The sequence below is a fragment of the Camelina sativa genome, chromosome 9 (genome assembly GCF_000633955.1).
Source record: "Camelina sativa cultivar DH55 chromosome 9, Cs, whole genome shotgun sequence".
In the NCBI taxonomy this organism is placed as follows: Eukaryota; Viridiplantae; Streptophyta; class Magnoliopsida; order Brassicales; family Brassicaceae; genus Camelina; species Camelina sativa.
The window spans coordinates 35483908-35511032 of NC_025693.1; the positions used below are offsets into that span (position 1 = coordinate 35483908).

Genomic DNA, 27125 nt, shown 5'->3' on the forward strand with positions numbered 1-27125 from the left:
GTAGGGGAGCGATTCACCGAGACGGAGATTACCATCGTGCAGTTCATGTCTGGATCTTTGTGGAGAGCACTCAAGAACTACTTCTCCAACTCCGAGCTGATGACAAAGATTCATGGCCTGGTCAATGGGACATTTCAAGTGCTGGTCATATCACAGCTGGTGATCCATCGCTTATATCCGCTCAGTAAGTAAAGCTGATTCTGCTTTCCGCTTTACTTCTTCTATCCTTTTTCACTAAAGTTGGCTGTCCCAACTGTGTATGTAGGCGAGAGCTCCAGGAAGAGCTAGGTGTTAAACTCCCAAAGGATGCATTTGAAAAGATATTCGTCTATCTCCAAGAATGGTGTGTATTGTACATTCGATTTCTTGGCCTATGTCTCTCTGTCTTTTAAATCTTTTGTTTCAAGACTCGGTTTGTTGCTGAAAGTGATTAGTGTGATTGGTATGCTCAGTGCCTCTGGAAGCCAACTTTGTCTCTCTAATCTAGATATGCACTGTGATTTTTTTACTCTCGAGTTTCACGGAGATCCTTTTCAGACAATGTGTTGTTTTGTGTGCTTTTACAGTGTCACAAACGGTGGAAAATTCATAAACAATGAGTTCAATGATGTGTATCTTGTTACTGTTCTGCATCCAATTCCATTAGAAGCCTTTACACTTCAAGTAAGAATTTTTCTCTTTCGGCACTGTAAGTTTGAGTACTATACGCTACTTGGATTCGTAAGTAACCTGTCCAATCTCTTTTTTCTTTCTGATTTATATTAGGTAGAGGAAGTCTCTGCTGTAAAATACATACCTTACGAAGAGTACAGAAACGTTCTGGCTAAGGAAGATTCTGCTTATGTGCCGTATGATGTAAATGGAGAGTATGGAAAACTGTTTGACATAATCAGACAGAGGTACATTATCATCACTTATTGGTCTTTTCCAAGTTTTTTCTTTTTCATTTTTGCTCATCTCTGATATATTCCATGATATAGAAGAAAACATAATAAGATTTTTGTGTGACATATCCATTGCTAACCTGCTGGTTTTATATGGAAATGTCTATCTTACATAGAGTATTTCTTTTGAGTTTGCTGAAGGTGCCAAGTGAACAATGAGGCGCGTAGTTTATCTCTGCAAAAGCAACTTCAGAGATACTCTCCTGTCACCCTCGAAGCAAAGGTATTAATTTGTCACATATGTTATTGTGATTTCTTTGTTTCATATTACCATATAAATTGTATTGTTTCAGTCCTTGAAATAAATTTGCATTTTGAGACACTTTTCATTTATATGCAGTTGACAGAACTCTCTGAAGTAGATCAGAAAGCGTTGGGGCTGATTGTGAAGGCTGCAAAAATTATGGACGATATATTTTATGAGCAGGTTGTGTGGATCTGTAATCCGAAATTTCTTTTCGTTGTTTGGCTGTGGGAATGAAATCTCATGATTGATCTTAAACTAAATTTGAGAACTTATCCTTAACCAGGTTTGGAACAGCAATCCAGCTCTAAGAGATTGGCTGAAGGATCATGCCGATGCATCAGAACTGGACAAATTGAAATGGGAATACTTCCTGATCAACAAAAGTCCATGGTGATTATTATCAAACTGGCTTTGTTCTAACATCTAAATTCTTGGAAAGGGTTGGGATTCATCAACGGAACTTGTGCAGAATTTAGTAATTTGTTAATAAAAAGTTGCAAAAGATGTTGTCCTGAATATAATTTGTCAACATATTGTGTATCTTGTGTGTCAGCGTCATTACCATTAGGAGAGATCAGTTCAAGAAACTGATATTTCGTTAACTATTTGCAGGTCGTCTCTTGATGAAAATGAAGCATTCTTGAGTACAGCAGATTCAGCTGTTAAGTTGCTTCCTGAAGCAACAAAATCCATTGCTGGCTGGAAGGGTCTTGAATATAGAGCAGCCTTTCCAGTGACTAAACCACCTGGTTCAAATTTCTATCCTCCCGATATGGATAAAACGGTACCCACACATATTTAATGTTTCTTTTCCATTCTTTCGTCTGTTTCCATACCCGTTGTAAGAAATGTGTTTCCAAAATCTATAGGAGTTCACCTTATGGCTCAATGGTCTTACGGAAGAGCAAAAGCTTGCTGCAACAGGATTTTTTAGTGTTATAAGAAGGCGAAGTGAAGCTAATCTAGATGCTCCTCTATCTGATCATCTTGCCAGCAGCACAAAGAAGAAACCAGACTCTAATTCCGATCTATATAGTATTCCTTATTCAGAATTTTATCGACCTTTCCTTACGAAAGCTTCTGAACTTTTGCACAAAGCTGGAGACTTGGTCAGTTCGCAAAGGTATATTTACATACAGTTTCTTACTTTTACCATATAAAAGGTATTATCCCGTTCGAGTGGCTTAGTATATATTGAAGTTCTTAACTACTATGATTTCCCATAGTTTGAAGAAGCTGCTGCACAGCAAAGCTGAAGCCTTCCTTTCAAATGAATACTATGAGTCAGACATCGCATGGATGGACTTGGTAACTCTTTTCAGCACACTCATAGTCTAGTAACCCTATGTGTTTTTCCTTTTTTTGTGAATATAGGTTTTGTAAGACTAGCTCTGTCTATTTTAATAGTCGTTACAATTATTATCAGTCTTGCACTATAATATTGAGTCTCTTGGCTTCGTCTTATCATCCCTTGTAGGATTCAAAGTTGGATATCACCATAGGTCCATATGAGACGTACGAGGATGAAATATTTGGGTACAAGGTAAGAATTTACATAACATGTGCTTTTGCATTGATGTTCTTATGTTGATGCTCGCAATCCTCAGCTTTTGCAGTGATGTTCTTATGATTGGTTCGTTGCATTCTATTTCTCTCTAATCTGTATTTGTTTTTCATCTAAGGCTACCTTTGAAACCTTCATCGGTATTCGAGATGATAAAGCCACAGCTGATCTGAAACTCTTTGGTGACAATCTCAAGGTACTATTCTTTTCGCAGTTGTGTCAATCAAAGTTGCATTTGTTCACGATTTCTATTTTCTTTTCTCTAAGATCGTTTTTCTTTTTCTACCGGTAGCTTTTGGAAGATAATCTCCCACTTGACAGTGTATACAAATCGAAAGATGTATCTGCTGCTCCTATTCGGGTCATCCAGTTAATTTACAATTCCGGAGTAAGTTCCCCTCAGCATCCTTGTGAGAGTGGGAAGGGAAAGAAATGTATTGCATTTATTCATGGTTCACTTGTTTCTTGATTGTGACAGGATGTGAGGGGTCCTCAAACAGTTGCTTACAATTTGCCAAACGATGAGAAAATCGTCAAAGATAGAGGAACATCAATGGTTATGTTGAAAAACGTCCAAGAAGCAAAGTAATGTTCCTTCTTTCTTCATATTTCATTTGTGAACGACGTCACAATCACCTATAACTAACGCCTTTTTCTTTTCCAGATTCGAACATATTCTCAAGCCTATAGCTGAAATCACCATCAGCAAGGAACAGCGAGGATTAGTTGATTTTGATTCTTTCTTCACTCACACAATCTGCCACGAATGTTGCCATGGCATTGGTCCTCATACCATCACACTTCCTGATGGTCAAACGTCTACAGTGAGAAAGGTCTTACTTCTTTCTGCAAGAACCCAGACATCTAATTAGAGTCTCTTGTCCTGCAATCACATACCAACCACGAAACAAATTTGAATTTTTACCTTTTCATTTCCCTCTTCTTTTCGTTCGATCTAGGAACTGCAAGAAGTCCATTCTGCAATGGAAGAGGCAAAGGCGGATATAGTTGGTCTTTGGGCACTGAAGTTTCTCATCACCAAGGTCAGTGATCAACTTGACTAGTAACTTTGTTCATCTAATTCCAGTTTCCAAAACCTTGATTCATCTCAGAGTCAAATTCTCTGGAATCCGTTGTCTACTCAATTGATCCAAAGTGTTTCTGTTATGTGATACAACAGGGATTGCTTTCCAAGAGTATGGTGGAGAGTATGTATGTTTCTTTCCTAGCTGGATGCTTTAGATCCATCCGGTTTGGTCTCACAGAAGCTCATGGGTAATGAATGATATATAGAATCTCTGCCTTAGATAATCCAGTATCCACACTCTATCTGTATAGTTCCTTACATTATTATTATCTCTATTGGCTACAGGAAAGGGCAAGCATTGCAGTTCAACTGGTTGTATGAGAAAGGAGCCTTTGTTTTCCACAAGGACTCGACCTTCTCGGTTGATTTCGATAAGGTATCCCATCCAAGTTCTTGTTTCTTCCATGAAGAACTTTCTGATTCGTCATATCGTAACTCTCCTGAATCTTTTTTTTCTTTGCATTTAAAAGGTCGAAGGTGCAGTTGAGAGTCTGAGCCATGAGATACTAACCATTCAAGGAAAAGGTGACAAAAATGCAGCAACATTGCTTCTAGATAAGTACTGCACCGTCACCGGACAGCTGAAAACGGCTTTGGATAATCTCGAAAGCGTAAAGGTACAGTAACTCATCTTGAAAAAGAACAAAAGCTAAAAAGAGTTGAGATTTTCCACATGATAGAATGATGATGGTTTGTTTTTGTGTGTATAGGTACCAGTGGATATATCTCCAACATTTCCATTAGCAGATGCATTGCTTAACTGAGAGAGAATGATGTTTCAGTTTCAGCTGAGATTGTGGTTCTACAAATAAAAGAATCACATGATTTATTTGGATGGTGTGTTGTGTTTTTTTTTAAGTTGCTACCTTGAACATCTTGATTGCTTTGAACTTTGATGATAATTAAAAAATAATAAAATATTCGATGCATCTCTTATATGGATAGATGATAAAAATCAAAATTTGTGAAAATACGATCTAAGGTCCATGATCAAACTCGTTATAGAAACCAGGATTTATGGATGAATTAAAAACGCCCAATATAAACTGGTCAATTTTGTTAGATACTATTTAATTCGAATAATACGGTGCTAAAACTGGTCAATTTTGTTAGATACAAATATTTTCAAAACTTATACAAATATCATTTTTTTATATACTTGTTACAATGGAGATAATATAAAACTAAAATTTAACACGTAAACCAAGTTTATCACATAAAATTTATCATGTTTCTAACATGTCTGAGTTAAACCGAAAAAGAAATATATAATATCAAGTGGTCAACTTCTTATCATGTGTACATAAACCAAGTTTTTTTTTTATGCTCATCTCTAACCAAATCAATTTACTCTAATGGCTTTTATCGGCTTTGGAGAATTATGAGATCAAAATCCTATTTGATAGTGAAAATTATAATCCACTTTGTTGTTTGTAACAATGCCAGGTTTTCTGGGATACATTGACTGTTCCTTATCTTGAGGTTTTCTGGGATCTAATGACAGCTCCTTAGATTTGCCATTTTTTTAGATTTAAAGACACAAAATTACACATTATGTTTGAGTTTTCTTGGTTCTATTTTTTTTAGGATTTAGTTTTTGATATGAAAAATGTATTTTAGTGAAAAAAAAATATAAAACACATGGTTTGAAAAATAAAAAATGGCAAATCTATAAAATTTAAGTGAAAATGACATATTCATAATATTTGAGTGAATAAATGACAAAATTGGTAAGAATCCCAGGTAATCTCGTCAACTTTAAAAAACTACAAGTAATGTGGTTGTAAGAAGAGGAACAAAAAAGAGCTGTCTGGTTTAGACTAGAAACTGTCACTTTTTTTTTTTTTATGCTCCATCTCTAATCTAATGGATTTTATCAATAATATATAACGAGACTAGTAGATAATGTGGACTTTAATTTGAAAATCTCAAAGCACCAGAGAATAAAAAGTTAAATCGATAATTTTAGGCTTTATTGGTTTGAAAGTGGGCCGTATATGGGCCCGGATATAGAATTTGAATCGAACCCGAATAAAGAGAGAGATTGGATCATAACGACCGGACCATGACGTGGCTTCCATTTTCTTCCTCTACTTTGGCTTCCACCGTTCCAACTTCGCGGACGGGTCGCATCTCCGATATCTGGAGACGGAGAGAGAGAAAGAAGAGAAATTTGAGGGCCCCGAGATCCAAGCTCTTGCTTCGGAACCCTAGATTTTGATTTAGAAACCCAGAGGCTATTTGTGAGTAGAAAGAGGTGAGAGTTAGAAAAAAATGGTTGGTAGTAGTAATTCGTTGGCGGGTCTACAAGATCACTTGAAATTAGCGAGAGACTACGCATTAGAAGGATCATATGATGTCTTGCACTGTAAGGTTGAGTCTCGCAATCCTCAGCTTTTCACTTGTAAAATATTCGATGCATCTTCTTATATGGATAGATGATAAAAATCAAAACTTGTGAAAAATACGATCTAAGGTCCATGATCATGATCATACTCGTTATAGAAACCAGGATTTATAAACGAATTAAAACCGCCGAATATAACGTCGTCTTCCTCCCCCGCTACCTTGCCGGAATCTTGACACCCAAAATACGTCTGGATATCGTCGGGAAAGCTCCGGCGAGTTTGGATAGCTTCCGGCGGTGTAGATGGTTCGACTATCTCCTCTGATTTCGGAGATTCGTTATCATCCGACGATTCGGGCTCGTGATTAGGGTTTCGGATCGGCTTTGAATCGGGATCGGGTTTATCCTGATTTGCGACGGCGGCGCTAGGGTTTAGATAACGGCTGACGTCGAAATTGGTAACGGCGTTAAGTCCACGGTACTCTATTGCCGCGATGTCGTAGGCGATTGCTGCTTCTTCTTGCGTGGCTGCACGTGAGCACAGGGTGCAAAATGTTACAAATCAAAAACATTGTGTACAATTTCATAATTTCACAGAATTTCCATCCCACTGGTATAAATATGTTTTTTTTTTAAAACTTTCCCACTGTATTAAGTGGATAACTATCACGCATTTGCCTAATATAGTAATATTCATGTTATGTGATCTGTACAGAAATATGCATGTCATGTGATCTATATATAAATAAACATTATCTTTTGCATGTGTTACTCATTTTATACTAAGAACAAATGAATACAGATAATTAAAAAATGGGGTACGTAGCCTAATTAATTTGTTTTAATATCATCGGCATATCATAATTTGGGTTTAAAGTTGGCGGAGCTAGGAATTTAGTTTATCAGGATCAAAAAAAAATTTAAGGGGTCAATTATACTATTAAATATTTTTATAGGGGTTAATTGTGCTATTTCATAAGGGTCAATTTAATTTTTTTTCCTTAAAATTCAGCAAAATTAAAAAATTCACCACGGTCATTTGACCCACATAATACTATACTAGCTCCGCCACTGATTGTACTTACAGATGAGTAACATACGACAAAAATAATAATACAAGTTAGGAAACAAATAGACATATAGTATGTACTAGTAAGATGTAAGGGAATGAATTTGTCAATAAAGTTAGATGAGTAATTTAAAAAGTGAGCACAATATAATAAATAGCTTGAGTAAGTAGTTGGGTTTGGTGATCTAGTTCCCAACCAACAAGATTTTTGATTAATCTCTTAAAAGGTTCACAAAACACTAAGTCCCCATACCAAGCGCCCAAGCATATACATATGTATAAATCAATAGTACATATTCTTTTTCTATGAGATCTATCATGTGTGTGACTTAAATTTTCTTGGAGTTGTTGACAAGAAAAAAAAAAATCTTAGGAGTTGTTCGTTTTGACTATATTCATGCATAACGTGACCTTGGTTGTTTCCTACCATTATTAATTCTATCTTAATATCCGTAATATAAAATAGATATATGAAATGATCATGTCATGCATGGTGTACTAATGTCCCACTTAACAGGAGAACAGATAACAACTCCAATTATATATATTAATCCCAAACTCCAAGATTTGAATTTGTAAACTAGGAATTTACATTGCATAAAATATATCACTATCCAAAGAAAAATATAGAAAGTAAGGATAGATGGGATCAATTAAGTACCGTATGTTCCAAGGTATAGATATTTATTACCAAACACCCTTCCAATTCTAGCTTCCCATCTCCCATTATGGTGATGCCTGCAAATTTATGATTCAACAACTTATGTATATACACTCCTTTTTAAGTTTCGTGTTTTTCATTGGCAACTTACAATAATATTCAAGCAGTTAGTCTAATTATATGACTACGTAATTATATTAAAATTCGATTTACCTTGCAACTCCTCTGTATTTTGATACACCACGAGAGAACCCACTACTTTTTCTACACCGAAATGGTTGTAAGTTAGTTTTAAAAACTATGACTAATTAATCATTTGGTATACTTGAATGCTCAAATCGTTCATTTACCTTCTCAATGATCCAATATACTCTTCCTTGGAGTGGCTTTCCATTTCTTTGAGGTCTTCTTCATAAGTAGGCAACTAAAGAAATCAACCAAATAAACACGAAATTTAACACTCCAGTTAATTAATTTATTCTCTAAACATTTTGATGGAGATATTAAATCAGTTTACAAGTATTTAAAGTATACACATGCTTTGTTCTTGTTTCTTGTGTTCTAAAAATTAGTAGGCAAGAACATTGTGGTGTAGAGCAGCAAACAAAGATCATAACAAAAACAAATAGTATGTCATAAGAAAATTAATAAATAACAAATGGATTTGGAGAAAATTTACAGGGAAGTTCAAGAGTGTGTCTCGTCCCCAGTACTTCAATGCTGCCAAGTCGTAGGCACGTGCTGCTGCTTCTTCTTCGTCGTAAGCTCCTATCCATAAAGCCATATATATTAAATTAATAAAAGAATATACGATATGGTTTTTAATTATTTAAATATATAAGTAAGAAAAGGACAAATTAATACGAATTGCGTTGGACCAAAAAGAAAAAAAGAAAGAACAGCTAATAAATAATAAACCGGCTCTACCAGTTTCGGTGGAATTCATTCTTTTAATTTTACAACCATATCACACATGCATATGTGGACTTTTTTCATCACTTTGTCGAATATATTTTAAAAGAAAAAAGTACAATACTTTTATCACATTATGTATTTTCTTCAACTTATATATGAAAATGATATGGATATTAGCATATACAAAAAAATAAAAAATAAAACTCACCTAGATAAACTGCACTTGATGAGTCAGCATTCATTCATCATCCATTGCACATCACCATCACAAAATATATCACAAATTAATAAGTCAAATAAAAATCAAGAATCAAATCAAGAACAGTCTGGTCCTGAGAAAAAGGAGTTTCCGAATTCATCGGAATCCAATCTGTGACCAACAAAAAAAAAAGCTAACAAAATCTTGTTACGTAACAGAGGCTGCGCATATATGATACATGTGTAAGCATAGACTGATAGAGACACAAACCTTGTCGACCTTTCTTGGTCTGAGTCTCGTTCCAGCTGTTCTTATCCCACAAGTGCGCTTCGTATCTACCAGTCCATCTATGCCTATTCAACCGGAAATTAAAAAAAAACAAACTAAAATAAATGAACCCAAAAAAGGAAGCTGCTTAAATGATGTCGTTTGAGGGGTTTCTGTTAAACCTTGTGACGCCTCTATAGGAGGAGCTGCGTTGAGGAGGAGTGTTTTGAGGCGGGGACTTACGTTTGCGTTTGGATTTTAACACAATGGACTCAGACGCAGACGCTGTTTTATCGCCGATTTCATAGTCGTCAACCATTGTTTTCTTGCTCCGCCGAGAGACTTTTGCCATTACCGGCGGTGAATGAGCAAAAAAAATAAAGGGATGAGAGACGAATGAAATTGTGAAAATGAGAGAAAGATAGTTGCAAATGCTTGCGTATTTATATTAAATCCATCACAGTTTCTCTTTTTTTATTTTCTTTTCATGTTATATATAAAAATTCTAAAACAATTTTGGTTTAAATATAGGTATTTAAATTGTGCAAATGGAGTATGTTTGTTTGATCATACCATTCATTAAATCACTAAGATTATGACACTGATTATCTCTTGTGTGTTTTTTATTTTCCGCTCTATAACCATTTAGTCCACACTATCACACATTTTTAATTCGATTCATATATGCTACCATTTTGGCACTTTTCTTATTTAGATTGAACACCATTAAGAATTTCTCTAATCAGAATGAACCATTTTTAAGTTGATTATGACTAGCAAAACAAATAAAAAAAAATAAAAAAAAATAAAAATCTGTTGATGTGTTAATGGTCCAACACGTGGAAGAACCTACTTAGCAAAAGAAAAAAAAAAAAAAATTGGAGATGGTAGGGAAGTAAAATTGGATGCCTCAAGATTTATCGCTTCTTGGTTGATCTACTTCTTTGGTCGGCCCATGAGAGATGTGATGCCAAAATATCAAGAAACTTTGTTATCTTTTTCATTTTTTTTTTTTTAGTTTGAATATTTACTCAACTATAATTATTCATATTTACGTGTCCAATGTAGTGTCCTCCCAGTAATTATAGCAATACGTTAACAAATGTACGACGGTTTTGATCATAACACACACACACACACAGAAATAGAAGAATATTTTATGGTATTAAAAGTTATGAACAATGATGTTATAAATTAATAAGTATCATCACTTCCAAACCATTATCTGCTTTCTTAATTGTATGTAATGTAATATAAGTCATACTTTAATAAATTATAATGTCTCTACTACCGACCTTCAATCTATTTGCAGGTGGGAGGAGTTGTCATATGTCAACAGTTATGGTAAAGTTTGCCAATTAATCAGCGTCTTAGTTTACCAACTACTAAGCAAGCTCCCGTCGAATAAATTGTATGTATATGGTACTAGTGACAGGTGATAAAAACAAATCTATATGATTGTGAAATTTGCCGTTCGTATCTGAAAGTTGCAAAATATGTAAAAATCTCTATTTACAACTTTAGAAACTGAATGACAAAGATAACATAATTGCCACATGTGAAAAAAGCTTATAGTGTACTTTTTTTGTTTGGGTTGTAATAAAGCCCAATAAGTTCTGATAGACTACTAATTCAACAAAATTCTTGTAAACTGACTGAGTAAGCAAGTTGAGATGTTCGTAGAATCTCGACTCACGAGTTTCAAATTCCAAAACTTTTTTTTGATTTGTTTTGTGCATACGTGAATTCGTCATCCGTGGCGTCATCAAACCAATAAAGTAGTTATATATATATGGGTTAGTTTAGTTAAGTAGTCAAAGGAGGATCCCTTGTGTTCGTCAAACATGGCGAATCGATCGGAGGAAGCAGAGTACGAGATTGATTCTCGACGAAATCAACAAGACAAGAGCAAAGCAGGGGTTTTAGATCTGTTGTTGAAACGGCCTTTACGGTGGCTAACTATGCTTATTGAAGAGCTTCACTGGAGCTTCTTCTTCGGTGTTATTGTCGTCTATGGTGTTAGTCAAGGCCTTGGTAAAGGTCTCAGCAAAGTCAGCACTCAGTACTACTTTAAAGACGAGCAGAAGATACAACCCTCTCAAGCTCAGATTTACGTTGGTTTGATTCAGATTCCTTGGATCATTAAACCTCTCTGGGGATTGTTGACTGATGTTGTCCCTGTTTGGGGCTATCGGAGACGACCCTATTTCATATTCGCCGGTAAGTTCAAGTCAAAAAAGCCAAAAAGTTAGTTTCTTTGCTTCTTGATATATGAAAGATGTAATCTTTTTTTGACTGTAGGCTTGCTTGCTATGATCTCCATGATGGTGTTATGGCTGCACACGAATCTGCATCTTGCACTGGGTTTGTCCTGTCTTGTGGCAGGAAGTGCTGGCGTTGCTATAGCAGATGTAACCATTGATGCTTGTGTAACACAATGTAGCATAAGCCATCCTACGCTTGCTGCAGATATGCAAAGTTTGTGTGGTTTGAGTTCTTCCATTGGATCCTTGGTTGGTTTCTCCCTTAGCGGCGTTTTGGTGCACTTAATTGGGGCCAAGGTAGGCTCTTTATAGCTCTCCTTGAATTCAGAGAGTCTAAATGTTAAGAATTCCTCTTATGCGAGTATACACACAAGTTTCTGACAAATGATTTAAATTTAACATTGTCTTTTTCTTGGCAGGGTGTGTACGGTTTACTTGGTTTGACTGCAGGGTTAGTTGTTGTAGTTGGGATGGTTCTGAAAGAATCTCCTTCTCGCAGCTTAGGTCGCAAACATGTATGTTGTTTGCTCCCCTTTGGCCCAACCATATGCTATAAACTACTGTATGTCATGATGTAATGGAGTTAACTCTGCTTTCAGGCGAACGAGAAGTTTCTGGACGCTGGAAGCGCAATATGGAAAACCTTTCAATATGGTGAGGTGTGGCGACCATGCTTGTTCATGCTTTTGTCAGCTGCAGTGAGCTTGCACATTCATGAAGGCATGTTCTATTGGTACACAGATTCAAAGGATGGTCCTTCCTTTTCAAAGGTGCTTTTTACCTTTTGCTTAAGTTCTAACACAAATAGAGCTGGATTTCACCTTCCCTGCCTTTACTTATAACATTTGGGAACTCTCAGTAATTGTTTTAGGCTAAGGTAGTTGTTACTTTCTGTTCCTTAGGAAGCCGTTGGATCCATTATGTCGTTTGGTGCAATTGGCTCTCTTGTGGGCATACTTCTCTATCAGAACTTTCTGAAGAACTTCCCTTTCCGGAATGTCGTCTTTTGGGCACTTTCCCTATCTGTCCTGTCAGGATTTCTGGATTTGATCCTGGTGCTGCGCATAAATCTGAAGCTTGGTCTCCCTGATTACTTCTTCATTGTGGTAGACGAGTTTGTTTCACATATGATAAGTAGAATCAAATGGTTACCTTTACTTGTTCTAAGTTCCAAGCTCTGCCCTGCCGGTATGGAAGGCACTTTTTTTGCTTTGCTCATGTCGATTGAACACGTAGGACACCTAATGTCATCATGGGGCGGAGGAGTATTACTCCATTCCCTGAAAGTTACGCGTAAGCAGTTTGATAATCTTTGGTTGGCTATTGTGATCAGGAGTTTATTGAGGGTAATTCCAATTGGATTGGTCTTTTTGATACCAAACGTTGATTCAAACTCAACCATTCTCCCGGCTGAAATGTTAACAAACAGAAGAAGTGAAGGTGTTGGTACAGAGAAGATAGAGATGACAGCTCTGATCCGTGATGAAGCTTGAGTTGAATCATTTATGTTTTCAGGTACATTAACATCAAATTCTTGAGAAAACCTTTTTTTGTAGAGTTTTTTCTCTCTAATCATTGTTTGTTTCTACGGTTTAGATCATTTTCCTTCCTCATAAGATCATCAAACATAGTTTCTTACAATTCATTATAAGCTACTGCTATACTGATACAGACATAAATATTTATAAGAAGAATAGTGAGAGAATTCAAATTGGCTTTGCCAAAAGAGATGATTTGGCTTTTCATGATATATGAAGGGAACATAAAGGGTTTTATAAGTTATGGGGTAGTCATCATCAGATACTGCAGTTTTCTCCTGCAATTCCAAGCCTCTCTTGTTTTGTATCATATATTACTCTCTGGTTTTTCTGCTGGTAATTTCCGATGATCCCGACTTCGTCTTCATATGACAGACTTGCCAAGGCCAAGCAAACAAGAGAAGCGTCAGGCTTGACAAAGTAGAACACACCGGTGACATCCACTTCGAGCTCAGCGTTACCTTGGAAGATCATTTTGATTGTGGGGATGCTAATGTCTCCATAACTTGTGAGGTTAAAGCAAGTGTCTAAGATTGAATAACTAGGAGCTGAAGGAAACCCGGAAAACTGTTTCAGAAACTCTGTTTTCACAGCTTGGTAGATGGAAGGTGGCAATCTCGTGATAACCGTTCCTGAATCGATTAGAATCCCTCTACCGAAGTTTGATGTTTCCAGCTCCACGCCACCAATGCTAGCACCGGTGAGATTCAGAATGTAAAAGGAACTAAGCTGAGGGATTTGTAGTAACGGCGTGTAGGTAACTGAAGTTGAGTTCTTGTACACAGAGGAATCATTACCGAAAGACAATGAACCAGAAGCTCCATCCTCGAGAGAAGGTAGACAGTATGAGAAAACACCGTTGAAAGTTTTCAAAGTTTGGGAGACTAAAGAGACTGAGCTTTTTCCCAAACCCATTAAACCAGAGGCTCTCCCAAACAGACCTTTGTTGTTTCGGCCACAACCGAAGACAAAGTTTTCGAGTTTTGTGTCGCCCAATAGGATGCTTTCACTTGCCAAGTCTCCTCGAGTGTATGATCCATCTCCATAGCTGACAACGTACTCACAATTTGTCTTTACGACACCACTGTAACCTCCACAGTCGGTAATTGCTACAAGGTCCTCACAAGTAGATGAGTTACAGAACACAGTCTTGTAAGAAGATGAGACTGATGGGTCATACAGAGGACCTTGTTGGTTGTAACATGATCTGCAAGGCTGGCATTGGACCCAAGTCAAGTCGCTTCCAGTGTCAACGATCAAAGTCATGTTTTTCCCTCCTAATTCAACTTTAACCATGTAGTTCAAAGTCTTTAGATTTATCCCTGAGGTTAACGGAATCTGAGTTTCGGAAACAGATTGTTCGGTGGTGCGGCTTGAGGTCAGTGCTTTGATTCTGAGTTGAAGTGACTGAACTCGAATGTTATCCAAAACTAAGGTTCTTCTCAGCTTCTTACCCCAATCTGTAGTCTTTCCTGAGCAAATTTCTCTATGTTTGATCTCCAGTGTACTGGATTCTCTTACGTTTCCTAAGTTTCCAAAACAGAATCATCATTTTTAATAAAGTAAACAGAATCATCATTTGTCTCTTTGCAATAAACAACTGACATAAACAGAGTAAAGAAAGAGTCAACAAGAAGAGATTTTTAAAAAGGAACAGAGGTTTAGGACAGAGTATACGAATACTCTGGAGTATACAAACATATGTGATAGATGAGTTGTCTTCCATGGAGGAAAAAAGCTCAAGATTCTATATGTAAGTAAAGCTTTAGAAAAATACCTATACTAATCCCAATTCGAGGAGAAAGGATATTATAAAGTAGTGTAAAAAGCTTATACCAAACTAGATTAAGCCCACGTATTAACGCGAATATAAGAAAAATATGTGAAATTTTAAGTTATATATAAAATATTATTTTTATTTTATTTATTTTTTTTTAAATCCGGATTTAGAGTTCACACATTCTATCTTGCAATACAATTTATTTGTATATTACATGATAATAAAATTAGATTTTAATTCTATGCACTCAATCCTAATTAGTAACATTTATAATTTTCATATAAAAAAACAATGTGTCATCTTATTTTTCTTATATTATGTTAATCACTAATTGTAACACTTTTTTCAGCATCACTAATTTTAACATATGAAACCTTTTTATACTTTAATCACTTTTATGTATAAATTTCTTTTTACTATATGATTACAATAAATAATAATTGCAAATATTTTCTTTATTAATTGCACATATTTTCCTACTGAAATTATTAATTTAATATATAACTTTCCTATTAGAAGTAGTGATATAATAGATTACTTTTGATTCTATATACCTTTTAAAAATATTAATTGTAATCTTTTTATTTTAGGATTTTTTTAATTTTCCTAATAATTATTAAATGAAATTTCTTTTCAAGTTAAAATATTATGATATACTTCACAAATGTCGCGACAATATGAATTAATAACCTTGAAAACCAAGTTTATATAATAAGATTTGAGACTTTTGCTAATCTAACCTTAATTCACGCCATTAATAATATTAAACTAAAGTAAAAAGGAATAGTATCCACAACTCTATCTTCTCTATGGTTGGTGAGCGTTAAAGAAAAAAAGAAAAAACAAGACTTACCAAGACTGCGAGAGAAACATGAACTCGAAGCTTCGTATGATTTCTTGGGAGACCAAATGTTGTTGTGTACTCGGAGGATCTTCTTCTCGTGGACGCCATGAACAACACACGAGAGAAGGAAAAAAAGAAGAAGCAAAGGAGCAAGTACAGAAAGATTCAATGGAAGATATGTTGCTTTCTTCAACATTTTCATAACGATGATTCTCTTGATTCAGAGGAAAATAATAAGAGGTGAGAGAAGAAGAGAGAAGAGAGGAGAAAGAGAGATTCTTGGGGAGTTTGGATGTAGTGAAGAGAACAAAAGAGCAAGGGCTGGCGAGAGAAGTGGCAAATCAAAAGAATTAGGACCCCACTTTGTTGTTTGCATGAGAAAAATTATTGGGGATTCACGTGAATTACTGCAAGACAAAATTAATTTACCAAATTGCTAAATATTTACATTTGTTTTTGATGGTTTTTAATGTACGATAATTTTTTTTGTTTTTGTTAATTAAAGAAGAACTCAATGTGTGCAAGTGGAACACTGGTGGTGCTACCTCTGTTAATTTTTATAGAGAGTCTTGTCTTGTCCCCTAATGCAAGTGGAGGGTTTCAAATTCGTTATAATCAATCTTCATGTTGTTAACAAGTGGTGTTTGATATATATATACTTTTGGGTTTTAGAAGTTAGTCATTAACAAGATTTTAACATATGTCAAAATTTATATCAATCTGAGATTTTGACATATGTCAAAATTTATACTAATCTGAGATTTTGACATTTGTAAAAGTTAATATTTAATAGGAAAGATTTGAAATATTTTGTTTTAAACAATATTAGTAATGTAAAAAGATAATTATAAAAAATTATAAAAATTAAAAGTTTTTTAATAATTATGAGAAAATTATATATATATATATATATATATTTCATAAATTTGAAATCATAATATTATTTACTTATTTCTAATAAGTTATTAATTCTACAAAAAATAGAAATAAGATTAAGAAAAGTATAAAGTTAATAATTAATTCTAAATTTTGTAAATACTCACTTCTATATAAACAATTAAACATAGATCATATCATATTTTCCATCTAACAAAATAATTTACTCAAAAATATTACTTTCAACTTTGTTTAATTGGTAAAACTTTTTTAATGTAAAGGTAAGATTAATATGTTGAACCAGAAAAAAAAGATTAATATATGTGTCTCTTTTTCTTACACTGTATTTTAAAATTTAATATAGTATTTTTATATTGTTTTATTTAATTTATTTTTTCACTTTTGAATTATTAGGGATTCATATATTATTGTGCTTATAATTTATATTATTTCTATATTTATGTCAACTTAATTTTTTTCTAATTCTCAACTTGATTATGATAATGTTTTGGATTCTGCAAACTTGAAATGTTAATTAAGAAAAGTTGATTGTTAATGTTCAAGTCTGCTTTTGCCATACAAATTATATACTATAAAAGACTCAAAAGTGATAAAAAAATGCAAATGATTAATCTTGGTAGTTGAAAGAAAGAAACATGCCTTGTGAATTCCGTACGGTTTTTATATTAAGCAGGGCAAGTTGGTACCTGATTTGATTTGCTCTGTTTGCCACTTTAGGAGTGAATAGTACTAGTAGTAATTAGTAAAAACGTTTGTAGGAATAATCATTAATTTGGTCCTACCACTTATTGACTTGTTTCATTCTACATAGACTGACTATACGTTCGATGAATTAATTTATAATGTTATCGTTAAACGTATGACATCTCAATTTTGTTTTGTATAACACTGAAAAAAATGTATCCGCAGCAAACTTTAATCTTTAGATATTTACATTGTAAGAAAAAAAAAAAATCATATCACTAGAGTTCTCTCATCTTATAAGGGGATCCGAAAAAAATATTATCCAAGAAATAGATAAAATACTGTATGTATCAAGAAATTTATATCCAAATCAAACAAGGAATTGTTTTTCTGTTTGGATAAGAAAATAAATTTACAACTATTAAAAATAAGATTGGAGAAAATAACAGGAAAAATCTCATTGACATTATCTGGAAAAATAAATTATAAGATTTGTAAGAAAATTCTGCAACAAGAATCAATTAACAGTCGTGGTCCGATTTTGTTACAACTAATCCATCCAACGGTTAAGATAGATAAGCGTATATTACGTTAAGATGCACGTTGTTCCAGCGAATTAGAGTTTCATATGTTTACCTTTTACGGCGAATCTACGTGTGCGCGAAAGCTGAAATCTTCACGGGAAATCTAGAGACGACGACGACGAGAAAAGAAAAGGATGACACTTTCTTCTTCAGATCCATCTTCCAACACGAACCCACTCTTCGTTGTGTGATTTCAATACCTGAAGCCCTTTCTTTCATTTAAAAAAAACAAAAAAAGATTAGATTTTTTTAGGTTTAGGTGAATAGAAGAAGAAGAACAATGGAATCAGAGCTCAAAGATATGAATTCGAATCCACCTTCGAGCAAAGAGGAACGGCCCTTGCTGAAATCAGAATCCGATTTGGCTGCTGCCATTGAAGAGCTAGACAAAAAGTTCGCACCTTACGCGAGAACCGATTTGTATGGGACGATGGGTTTGGGTCCTTTTCCCATGACTGAGAAGATTAAGTTGGCTGTTGCAATGGTGACGCTTGTTCCGCTGCGGTTTCTTCTCTCCATGAGCCTCTTGCTTCTCTATTACTTGATTTGTAGGCTTTTTACGCTCTTTTCTGCTCCTTATCGTGGGGCAGAAGAAGAGGAAGAAGAAGGTGCTGTCGTTGTTCAGGAAGATTATGCTCATATGAGAGGATGGAAACGTACTGTTATTGTCAGCTGTGGGAGGTTTCTCTCTAGGGTTTTGCTTTTCGTTTTTGGGTTTTACTGGATTCATGAGACCCGTTTGGATCGTGACTCACTCATGGATCCCAATCCTAAAACTACTTCTGCAGAGGTATAAGCTTTTAGCTAAGTTAGCAAGTGTTTCTGCTATGGTTGGTTTTTGTGTTTGTGTAGATTTTAGTGTGGGAGGAACTTCTAGTACTGGGATAGTTATCTTAAAGTGTTGTCAGACTTTGTTGTAAGGAGATATAATAGTTTAGGGGTAATTTATTGGTAGGATTCTAGCTTGGTACGACAATGTTGGCTCAAAGGAGAAGTTAGGTTGCTGTACCATTTATTAAGATGGTCCTTACTTGGGACCTCTTTTTTTCCTGAAATTGACTCAATTATTAGTTCCCACTGATGGCTTGACGTTTGCCTTTTATCTTAATTTGTTCTCTCTTTTGGCTGCAGATTAGCCAGAAAGGGGATGCCGCCACGGAGGAACCTGAAAGACCTGGAGCCATTGTGTCCAATCACGTTTCGTACTTGGACATTTTGTATCATATGTCTGCTTCTTTTCCAAGTTTTGTCGCCAAGGTTAGTTGATAGATATATATATACTCTTTGGTAGCTCTGCAAAACTGTCTGAAGTTCACATATTAGGTATTGTTTTGGCAATGGCATTGACATTTATTTCTGTTCTCCCTCATGATTTTGATGCTGAAGAGATCAGTGGGAAAACTTCCTCTTGTTGGCCTCATTAGGTGAGTTGTGAATGACTTATCTTAAGTTCTTGAAAAATTCTCTGTACCTCATCTCAACTTCTAAGTGTCCTTGTTTCTGTTATTCGTTTGTATTGATTATCCCGCACTTGGTTATATCTTGTTTCGTTGTTTTCTGACAGCAAATGCCTTGGTTGTGTCTATGTTCAACGAGAAGCAAAATCGCCTGATTTCAAGGGTGTATCTGGTATGTGATTCCTACAAAAAAGCAAAATCTTTTTAATCTTTCCATGAACCAAAACAATCTTCAGCTAGTGTATTCTTTTCTAGTTTTACTTCCTTTTGTTGGTAGTCTGTGTTATGCACTTGATAATTAAGAAATTTATGAGCCTAATCTCTGATGCTACTATAAATAGATGTCATACTATATATCTAACCACTGTTCTTATCTTTGCAGGCACTGTAAATGAAAGAGTTCGAGAAGCTCATAGGAACAAATCTGCTCCAACTATTATGCTTTTTCCAGGTTCAATACTGCTCTCGTAATCAATTTGTCTACCGAACCATCATTGTTTCCTTAAAACTTCTATTTGCTCTCACTGCAGAAGGAACAACTACCAACGGAGACTACTTACTTACATTCAAGACAGGTGCATTTTTGGCTGGAACTCCTGTTCTTCCGGTAATTTTAAAATATCCTTACGAGCGCTTCAGCGTGGCATGGGACACGATATCCGGGGTGAGTATTTCTTATAAATAGGTTTTCTTCCGGTAGTTAAAAAACAGGTTTTCTTTAGTGAGTTACAACTTACAAGAATCGTGTTTCTTGTTTATCCAGGCACGCCACATCTTATTCCTTCTCTGTCAATTTGTAAATCACTTGGAAGTCATACGGTTACCTGTATACTACCCATCACAAGAAGAGAAAGATGATCCCAAACTTTATGCTAGCAATGTTCGGAGATTAATGGCCACCGAGGTATTGCTTTCCCAACTGCAGTAAGACTTGACCTGTATATAATACTTTTGGCTTTTGTGTTATTCCTTACCAACGTTTGGTTGTGCTTGTCTTTCTGTTGCTTTCAGGGTAACTTGATTTTATCGGATTTGGGACTTGGCGACAAAAGGATATATCACGCAACTCTCAATGGTAATCTTAGTCAAACCCGTGATTTCCATCAGAAAGAAGAATGAAATATTACTGGCTTGACAATGTTTGTAATGTAGTAGTCATTACCAAAAAAACAACCATGACTGTGATTGAATGAATAATGGAGCTTTGATGATAATAAAAGCCAAATGTTTGATTACAGAACTCAAGCTTTTCTATCTGTGTCTCTTTTAACTACTGTGTTATAGTGAGTTTTCAATAAGTCAGAAAAGAGGCTGTGGATGGGATGGAAAGTTTGGGCATGTAAATCTGAAGCATCTCTTTCGTGTTCGTGCAGGTTTGTTTTGCAAAAGCTAATATGGACACTCGATATTCGTGGTCCGTATATTTCATTTATTCATAGGAGAAGGATACACTTTTAACACAACTATACAGATAATACATCTCATTTCTGAAACTTGTATTTATTTTTGTCTCTGTTTCCATCTGAAGCAACTTTAGACACACACATACACACACAGCAAATAGTTCTTCGTCCTCCTAAGAACTTCAATGAAGATCAATGATTTAATCGAATGCCAGGTTCAAATCTTGCAGGCGAATTCAAAACTTAGAGTATATAATGTTCTTGATTGATTTTGTTCTAACAGGAGGGAACAACGGTAGCTTAACCAAATAATACATGGTACTAAGCTTCTTTCCTTCTTCCTTACGGACGAGACGAGACACAAATCTACAAAAGAATAAACAAACAGAACAGAGCTATTATAGGGTGGCACATAAGACATAACTTTGATGAAAACTAGCTTAGGGTTCTTCAGCTCCTTCTTCATCTTCTTGTATCATGTTCACAAGCATATCGACTTGCTCTTTTAACATAGTGTTCTCTCTTTCAATCTCTGTCCTCTTGCTTCTCTCTTGTAGCAGCTGAAGTTGCAGATGCTCTAAGCACCGTGAATCCTCTTCTAGCTGCTCGTTTAACCCATCTATCTCTCGATCCTGTCACAATCCCTTAATAAAAAAATCCCCAACCACAAAACATGAGCAAAAACCTGCATTATGTATTGGTTTGACTTACCTTTCTGTTCATTTCTTGGACAGCGATTCTTCGCATGCTCTCCACTACATCAACGTTGACAAGCTTTCTCTTCTTACCGATCAACCAGCCTTTGGGGTAGTTGGCAGCCTCGAAATCTGGCGGTGGCAACAACGAATCAGCCGCTGTTGGTCGCTTCCCGTTCAAGTTTGTAATGGGTTCAAGTGGCTCAAAGAGAGCTTTTCTTTTCTCGGACAGAATAGGAGTTGTGGTCATTGGTTCCCCAACTTTCTCGGTTTCCATTGCTGTTATCTCGTTCTTCTCTGGTGTGACCTCCATAACTGCCTCCGGTGCCTTGTCTGGATTCACCGATGCTGCAAGCAAAATAGTTAAAGCTTTGAGTTCCAAACTCACATGCAAACGGATCAGAGGAATTTACTAAAGTTATAAAAGATTTTGATTATCCAAGCTAAAAGCTCCATGTTGAGATCTCTGAGCACATACTTTGAGGAGACAGGTCACAGAGAGCTAATTCAAGTATGGCTTACACGATTGGTACTATCAGAGTGCTTAATTAAAGCCCAAAAATCTTTCAGACCAGAAATAGAAAGGGTAGCTAAAAAAATAATTGATGGGTCTCTGAGAAAACAAGAGAACCTGATCTTTTCCTTGATTTCCACGCGATCTTGGTGGTAGAGACAGGGAAAAAACCTCCGACAAAACCATCACTGACTGTCTTGTTGGTCTGCGTATTCTCTTTCTCAAATCCAACCCCTTTCTCCATCTACCTCTAATCTGAAAAACCCACACACGAATTTTGGAAAAGAAGAAGTTGAAGACGAAGGAGAAGGAGAAGAAGAAGATAACGTACAAGGGATCGATAATCCGAAGAAAAGAGGGCTCTCTGTTAGAATTCAGTTGAACGGTAATGATTTGGCGTTTTGGTTACGACTACGAAAAGGCTTTTGCTTTGTGCTTTAGACTTGTGACTTCTTAATTGTTTTTCCTTTTTTTGTTTGTTGTCTGAAAATTTAGAAGTCGAAAAAAATAGTTGTCTTATCGTATTCTTCTTACGTGGGACCTTTTTCCCTCTTTATTCCACAGCTAATTTTTCATTCATCCTTTAATCCTTTTGTTTTTATTTTTCTTTTATTTTACAATTCATATTTAATCCTTTTGTAAATTTGAAAAAAAAAATTGGGGAAAATATTACTTTGTTACTATTAAAGTTTATTAAAGATATATTGATTATGATACACAAGTCTTCTCTCGGCACAGTTCTTGCTTTGTTGATTAAATATGATTTACTTTCTTTATAAACTCTAGTCAAGGATTCAAGGTAATATTATAATTGATGACCGTTGAGACTTATTCAAAACACTGTAATGTGCTTTGATTTGTTCAGAATACTAATTTGATCTTATAGTATTAATTAATAAGAATACTTTTTTGTTTGATAATTTTTGTGTCAGTAAAATCCTTTTGTATTTTCTTGAATTAAATTTACCATGCAGCCAAGATAAATTTATATTAAAGTAAAAAATATTTTACCATTAGAACGAGAATCAAATAGTATATTGGGTATGGGGGTCAACATTAGAACGAGAATCAAATAGTAAAAATAAAATTTGGAACTAGGTGAGAGCATATGCCATCTTTCTACATGGCATCTTTCTTGAAGTTAGTAATTCTTGGAATTCGCATTTTATAGTCTGCAAATATTCGAATTTGATAACTCCCATTATTATTCTCAACAAATTGAAACAAAATGTACTCTTTGGGTTTAGGTGTAACCAGGACAAACCCTCATACAAATTTGGGCCTTGACCCATTAGGCTTATATTTTCCTTTTCTTATCGACCCGTCAACGGTCCACCCAAGAATTAGATTAAAAATATACATATCGTGCCGTTTCGAGCACTGATAAAAGGACACCGTGTCGGCGTAACAAAAACCCAAATAGAAGAAGATTTATTTCCCCCAGTCCCTCTCTCTCTCTCTCTATCACTTTTGCTCGCCCGCCGATTCAGATCTCTCTCTCTCTCTCTCAGTAGGGTTCTTGCTTCATTCGCAGTTCGATTTCTATGGGTAGGCACGATAGTTCCTCCGAGGAAGACGAGAGAGTTAGAAGAAGGGATAGGAGAAGACGAGAGAGAAGCCCCGATGTTAGGCGATCGAGGATTGAGACTGAAGATGTTTCTCGTCGCGCTAGGGTTTCTGATGACGAGGACCACAAGGGCTCGCGACGAGATCTTGAGATTGGTGCTGGTGTCGCCGATGCTGAGAAACGCCGTGGAGATAATAAGGTCAGAAAAGAGACTTCTTCTGATGATGAAGAATTAGCCAGAAGAACTGGTTCTGAGGATGATAGAGGTAAAAGAATTGAGGTAGATAGTGATGCTGATGGTGAGAGGAGAGTAGTCAGTAAGGGAAGAAATAAGGATAGGGTTAGAGCTGACACTTCTTCTGATGAAGAAAGTGAGAAGCATCTTTCAAAGGATACTGAAGATGGAAGAAAGACTCGTAGAGGTTTGGAAGATGAAGATGCTGATGAACGGAGAAGTAGGAAGAGAAGCCCCAAAGTTATGGAGAAACAGGGTAGAGAGAGGAGTCATAGGGGTAGTAGAGTCCTAGCAGATAAACCTTCTGATGAAGAAGATGATAGGCAGAGGAGTAGAAGAGGTAGGGGAGAAAGAAGCGAGAGGAAACATAGGGATCATCGAGCATCTGACGACGATGAAGAAGGTGAGATTAGGAGTGAGAGAAGAGGAAAAGAGAGGAATGATAGAGGTAATGAAGGTCTCTTAAAGAGGGATCGGAGGGACAGAGACTTGAATGATGGGCATGAGAATGGGAGTCGGCGTAGAGAAATTGAAAGAAGAGATAGGAGTCGGAGGGACGATGATAGAGACAGGAGACGCAATGATAGATATGATGATAGTCAAAGGGACAAGGTGAGAAAGGAAGATAGCAGTAGAAGGGAAGAGAAGATTGAGGTTCCAAAGCCCAAGTTGGCTGAACTCAATCCATCTGAGAGCAATGCTATGGCCTTGGGAAAAACAGGAGGAGTCTATATTCCTCCATTTAAGCTAGCACGCATGATGAAGGAGGTGGAAGATAAGAGCAGCGTTGAGTATCAACGGCTTACATGGGATGCTCTCCGTAAAAGTATTAATGGGCTTGTGAATAAGGTTAATGCTAGCAACATCAAGAACATAATCCCTGAACTGTTTGCCGAAAATCTCATCAGAGGAAGGGGACTTTTCTGCCGTTCATGTATGAAGTCTCAAATGGCATCTCCTGGATTCACTGATGTCTTTGCAGCTTTAGTCGCTGTTATTAACGCCAAATTCCCGGAAGTTGCTGAACTTCTTTTGAAAAGGGTCGTTTTGCAGCTTAAGAGAGCGTATAAGCGTAACGACAAGGTTTGTCTTATTTTTTTGCTTTCCGAATCTAAAAGTTTTCTCAAGTATTTTGATTTATATATATATATATATATCATATTTATACATTGTTATGTATCATATTTGTTTTGGCAGCCTCAATTGCTTGCAGCTGTAAAATTTATAGCACATCTAGTAAACCAGCAAGTCGCTGAGGAGATCATAGCACTTGAGTTACTTACTCTACTTCTGGGAAGCCCAACTGATGACAGTGTCGAGGTGGCTGTTGGGTTTGTGACGGATTGTGGTGCGATGCTTCAAGACGTTACACCAAAAGGATTGCATGGTAAAAATCCTTTCAACCTCTCTTTTTGTTGGATAAGTTGTTTTGTTATGTTGAAGAAACATTAATGCATCTAATTCTTTCACAAGTCAATGACGATTGGAAAAGGATGATGTTAAAGTTTTGTTGTGTGTCTTAGCTGTTTCATTTTAAACTTCAACAACTTTTCATGGCATATATGCTCTATATTACCACCGCTCTTCCTTTTATTTGTGTTTCTAAGCTCTTCCAGTTGTTAATGCAGGGATTTTTGAGCGGTTTCGTGGTATACTGCACGAGGGAGAGATAGATAAGAGAGTTCAGTACTTGATTGAAAGTCTCTATGCTACTAGGAAAGCGAAATTTCAGGTAACATACTCCTTGACTCATTAAGTTTTAATCTGATATTATGGGTTGTAGATATAACAGTATGCTTATTGTCATGGATAGCATAAAGCTCATAAATCTTGTTGATTGTTTACTTTCAGGGACATCCGGCCGTTCGTCCTGAGCTAGATCTCGTTGAAGAAAAATATTCACACGATATCTCTCTTGATCAGGAACTTGATCCTGAAACTGCTCTTGGTAAGCTTGGTATTGTATATTAATTTTACCCCATGCTTTACAGAGAGGTTACTATTTTGGAATTACCGAAACAGCTCTTAATTCGACATTTTTCTGATTGCAGATATTTTCAAACCTGATCCTGACTTCGTTGAGAACGAAAAGAAATACGAGGCGCTGAAGAAAGAGTTACTCGGTGAGGAGGAGTCTGAGGATGAAGATGGCTCTGATGCTAGTTCAGAGGCTGATGATGAGGAGGAAGATGATTCTGATNAAATTTATAGCACATCTAGTAAACCAGCAAGTCGCTGAGGAGATCATAGCACTTGAGTTACTTACTCTACTTCTGGGAAGCCCAACTGATGACAGTGTCGAGGTGGCTGTTGGGTTTGTGACGGATTGTGGTGCGATGCTTCAAGACGTTACACCAAAAGGATTGCATGGTAAAAATCCTTTCAACCTCTCTTTTTGTTGGATAAGTTGTTTTGTTATGTTGAAGAAACATTAATGCATCTAATTCTTTCACAAGTCAATGACGATTGGAAAAGGATGATGTTAAAGTTTTGTTGTGTGTCTTAGCTGTTTCATTTTAAACTTCAACAACTTTTCATGGCATATATGCTCTATATTACCACCGCTCTTCCTTTTATTTGTGTTTCTAAGCTCTTCCAGTTGTTAATGCAGGGATTTTTGAGCGGTTTCGTGGTATACTGCACGAGGGAGAGATAGATAAGAGAGTTCAGTACTTGATTGAAAGTCTCTATGCTACTAGGAAAGCGAAATTTCAGGTAACATACTCCTTGACTCATTAAGTTTTAATCTGATATTATGGGTTGTAGATATAACAGTATGCTTATTGTCATGGATAGCATAAAGCTCATAAATCTTGTTGATTGTTTACTTTCAGGGACATCCGGCCGTTCGTCCTGAGCTAGATCTCGTTGAAGAAAAATATTCACACGATATCTCTCTTGATCAGGAACTTGATCCTGAAACTGCTCTTGGTAAGCTTGGTATTGTATATTAATTTTACCCCATGCTTTACAGAGAGGTTACTATTTTGGAATTACCGAAACAGCTCTTAATTCGACATTTTTCTGATTGCAGATATTTTCAAACCTGATCCTGACTTCGTTGAGAACGAAAAGAAATACGAGGCGCTGAAGAAAGAGTTACTCGGTGAGGAGGAGTCTGAGGATGAAGATGGCTCTGATGCTAGTTCAGAGGCTGATGATGAGGAGGAAGATGATTCTGATGAAGAAGATGAAGAGCAAATGAGAATAAGAGACGAGACAGAGACTAATCTTGTTAATCTTAGGAGGACAATCTACCTGACCATAATGTCCAGTGTTGATTTTGAGGAAGCAGGTCACAAATTACTTAAAATTAAGCTTGAACCTGGTCAAGAGGTAACTTCTTCCAAACTCTGATAATCT

The 27125-nt window shown here is 36.0% G+C and overlaps 7 protein-coding genes across 13 annotated transcripts in view; 4 read left to right on the plus strand and 3 right to left on the minus strand.

Moving 5' to 3' along the window:
* Positions 5–4778, plus strand: LOC104703330 (nudix hydrolase 3; the record flags this gene model as incomplete). Its single annotated transcript, XM_019229624.1, is given in 20 exon segments — positions 5–184; positions 266–343; positions 567–663; positions 766–899; positions 1086–1167; positions 1285–1371; positions 1475–1581; positions 1804–1975; positions 2061–2314; positions 2418–2499; positions 2669–2734; positions 2874–2951; positions 3048–3143; positions 3234–3340; positions 3420–3588; positions 3715–3798; positions 3936–4030; positions 4128–4218; positions 4313–4459; positions 4553–4778. Coding segments are annotated over 20 exon segments (2260 nt in total), but the record flags the coding sequence as incomplete, so codon positions are not given.
* On the minus strand, positions 6181–9729 carry LOC104714269 (AP2-like ethylene-responsive transcription factor At1g79700). Its single transcript, XM_010431572.2, has 8 exons — positions 9483–9729; positions 9304–9386; positions 9043–9051; positions 8599–8687; positions 8270–8343; positions 8133–8183; positions 7920–7996; positions 6181–6717 (listed from the first exon to the last, which is right to left on the minus strand). The coding sequence occupies exons 1-8, from the start codon at positions 9650–9652 to the stop codon at positions 6314–6316; spliced, it is 957 nt and encodes a 318-aa protein (XP_010429874.1). The 5' UTR covers positions 9653–9729; the 3' UTR covers positions 6181–6313.
* LOC104714271 (probable folate-biopterin transporter 3) lies at positions 10967–13843 on the plus strand. The gene is made up of 6 exons (XM_010431574.2): positions 10967–11520; positions 11602–11861; positions 11984–12079; positions 12164–12334; positions 12467–13079; positions 13478–13843. The coding sequence occupies exons 1-5, from the start codon at positions 11145–11147 to the stop codon at positions 13055–13057; spliced, it is 1494 nt and encodes a 497-aa protein (XP_010429876.1). The 5' UTR covers positions 10967–11144; the 3' UTR covers positions 13058–13079; positions 13478–13843.
* On the minus strand, positions 13156–16109 carry LOC104714270 (aspartyl protease family protein At5g10770-like). Its single transcript, XM_010431573.2, has 2 exons — positions 15736–16109; positions 13156–14628 (listed from the first exon to the last, which is right to left on the minus strand). The coding sequence occupies exons 1-2, from the start codon at positions 15926–15928 to the stop codon at positions 13361–13363; spliced, it is 1461 nt and encodes a 486-aa protein (XP_010429875.1). The 5' UTR covers positions 15929–16109; the 3' UTR covers positions 13156–13360.
* LOC104714272 (lysophospholipid acyltransferase LPEAT1-like) lies at positions 17833–20856 on the plus strand. Of its 2 annotated transcripts, XM_010431576.2 has the most exons (9): positions 17833–18681; positions 19023–19148; positions 19278–19315; positions 19456–19520; positions 19731–19799; positions 19879–20012; positions 20112–20252; positions 20360–20423; positions 20722–20856. In XM_010431576.2, the coding sequence occupies exons 1-9, from the start codon at positions 18172–18174 to the stop codon at positions 20739–20741; spliced, it is 1167 nt and encodes a 388-aa protein (XP_010429878.1). In that variant the 5' UTR covers positions 17833–18171; the 3' UTR covers positions 20742–20856. The 2 variants fall into 2 exon arrangements, with proteins under 2 accessions (XP_010429878.1, XP_010429877.1); XM_010431575.2 differs by lacking the exon at positions 20722–20856 and having other exon boundaries at positions 17834–18681; positions 20360–20602.
* Positions 20852–22466, minus strand: LOC104714274. Of its 3 annotated transcripts, XM_010431578.2 has the most exons (4): positions 22292–22447; positions 22078–22215; positions 21463–21794; positions 20852–21383 (listed from the first exon to the last, which is right to left on the minus strand). In XM_010431578.2, exons 2-4 carry the CDS (start codon positions 22202–22204, stop codon positions 21192–21194), a joined length of 651 nt encoding a protein of 216 aa, XP_010429880.1. In that variant the 5' UTR covers positions 22205–22215; positions 22292–22447; the 3' UTR covers positions 20852–21191. The 3 variants fall into 3 exon arrangements, with proteins under 3 accessions (XP_010429880.1, XP_010429879.1, XP_019085170.1); XM_010431577.2 differs by having other exon boundaries at positions 22078–22446; XM_019229625.1 differs by having other exon boundaries at positions 21277–21383; positions 21540–21794; positions 22078–22466.
* Positions 23384–27125, plus strand: part of LOC104714275 (pre-mRNA-splicing factor CWC22 homolog) — a 7450-nt gene continuing 3708 nt past the window's right edge. For all 4 annotated transcript variants that reach the window (XR_755812.2, XR_755813.2, XR_755814.2 and 1 more), the window contains exons 1-5: positions 23384–24845; positions 24960–25149; positions 25391–25494; positions 25614–25710; positions 25814–25951. Coding sequence is in view for 1 of the 4 variants with exons in the window: in XM_010431579.2 (XP_010429881.1) it covers positions 23505–24845; positions 24960–25149; positions 25391–25494; positions 25614–25710; positions 25814–25951 (1870 nt within the window). In the remaining 3 variants the exon portion in view is untranslated. The remainder of the gene's footprint in view (positions 24846–24959; positions 25150–25390; positions 25495–25613; positions 25711–25813; positions 25952–27125) is intronic.

Coding starts and splice junctions, on each gene's coding strand:
- LOC104714272 (XM_010431575.2), top strand. CDS start 18,172: ATGGAATCAGAGCTCAAAGATATGAATTCGAATCCACCTTCGAGCAAA. Junction 19,316..19,455: donor CCTCTTGTTGGCCTCATTAG/GTGAGTTGTGAA, acceptor GTTTTCTGACAG/CAAATGCCTTGGTTGTGTCT. Junction 19,800..19,878: donor AACTATTATGCTTTTTCCAG/GTTCAATACTGC, acceptor CTCTCACTGCAG/AAGGAACAACTACCAACGGA.
- LOC104714271 (XM_010431574.2), top strand. CDS start 11,145: ATGGCGAATCGATCGGAGGAAGCAGAGTACGAGATTGATTCTCGACGA. Junction 11,521..11,601: donor ACCCTATTTCATATTCGCCG/GTAAGTTCAAGT, acceptor TTTTGACTGTAG/GCTTGCTTGCTATGATCTCC. Junction 12,080..12,163: donor GCAGCTTAGGTCGCAAACAT/GTATGTTGTTTG, acceptor CTCTGCTTTCAG/GCGAACGAGAAGTTTCTGGA.
- LOC104714269 (XM_010431572.2), bottom strand. CDS start 9,652: ATGGCAAAAGTCTCTCGGCGGAGCAAGAAAACAATGGTTGACGACTAT. Junction 8,184..8,269: donor TATATTGGATCATTGAGAAG/GTAAATGAACGA, acceptor ATTTCGGTGTAG/AAAAAGTAGTGGGTTCTCTC. Junction 7,997..8,132: donor AAATACAGAGGAGTTGCAAG/GTAAATCGAATT, acceptor ATAAATTTGCAG/GCATCACCATAATGGGAGAT.
- LOC104714270 (XM_010431573.2), bottom strand. CDS start 15,928: ATGAAAATGTTGAAGAAAGCAACATATCTTCCATTGAATCTTTCTGTA. Junction 14,629..15,735: donor ATGTTTCTCTCGCAGTCTTG/GTAAGTCTTGTT, acceptor TTGGAAACTTAG/GAAACGTAAGAGAATCCAGT.
- LOC104714274 (XM_010431578.2), bottom strand. CDS start 22,204: ATGGAGAAAGGGGTTGGATTTGAGAAAGAGAATACGCAGACCAACAAG. Junction 21,795..22,077: donor GAAATCAAGGAAAAGATCAG/GTTCTCTTGTTT, acceptor TTTTGCTTGCAG/CATCGGTGAATCCAGACAAG. Junction 21,384..21,462: donor TCCAAGAAATGAACAGAAAG/GTAAGTCAAACC, acceptor GGATTGTGACAG/GATCGAGAGATAGATGGGTT.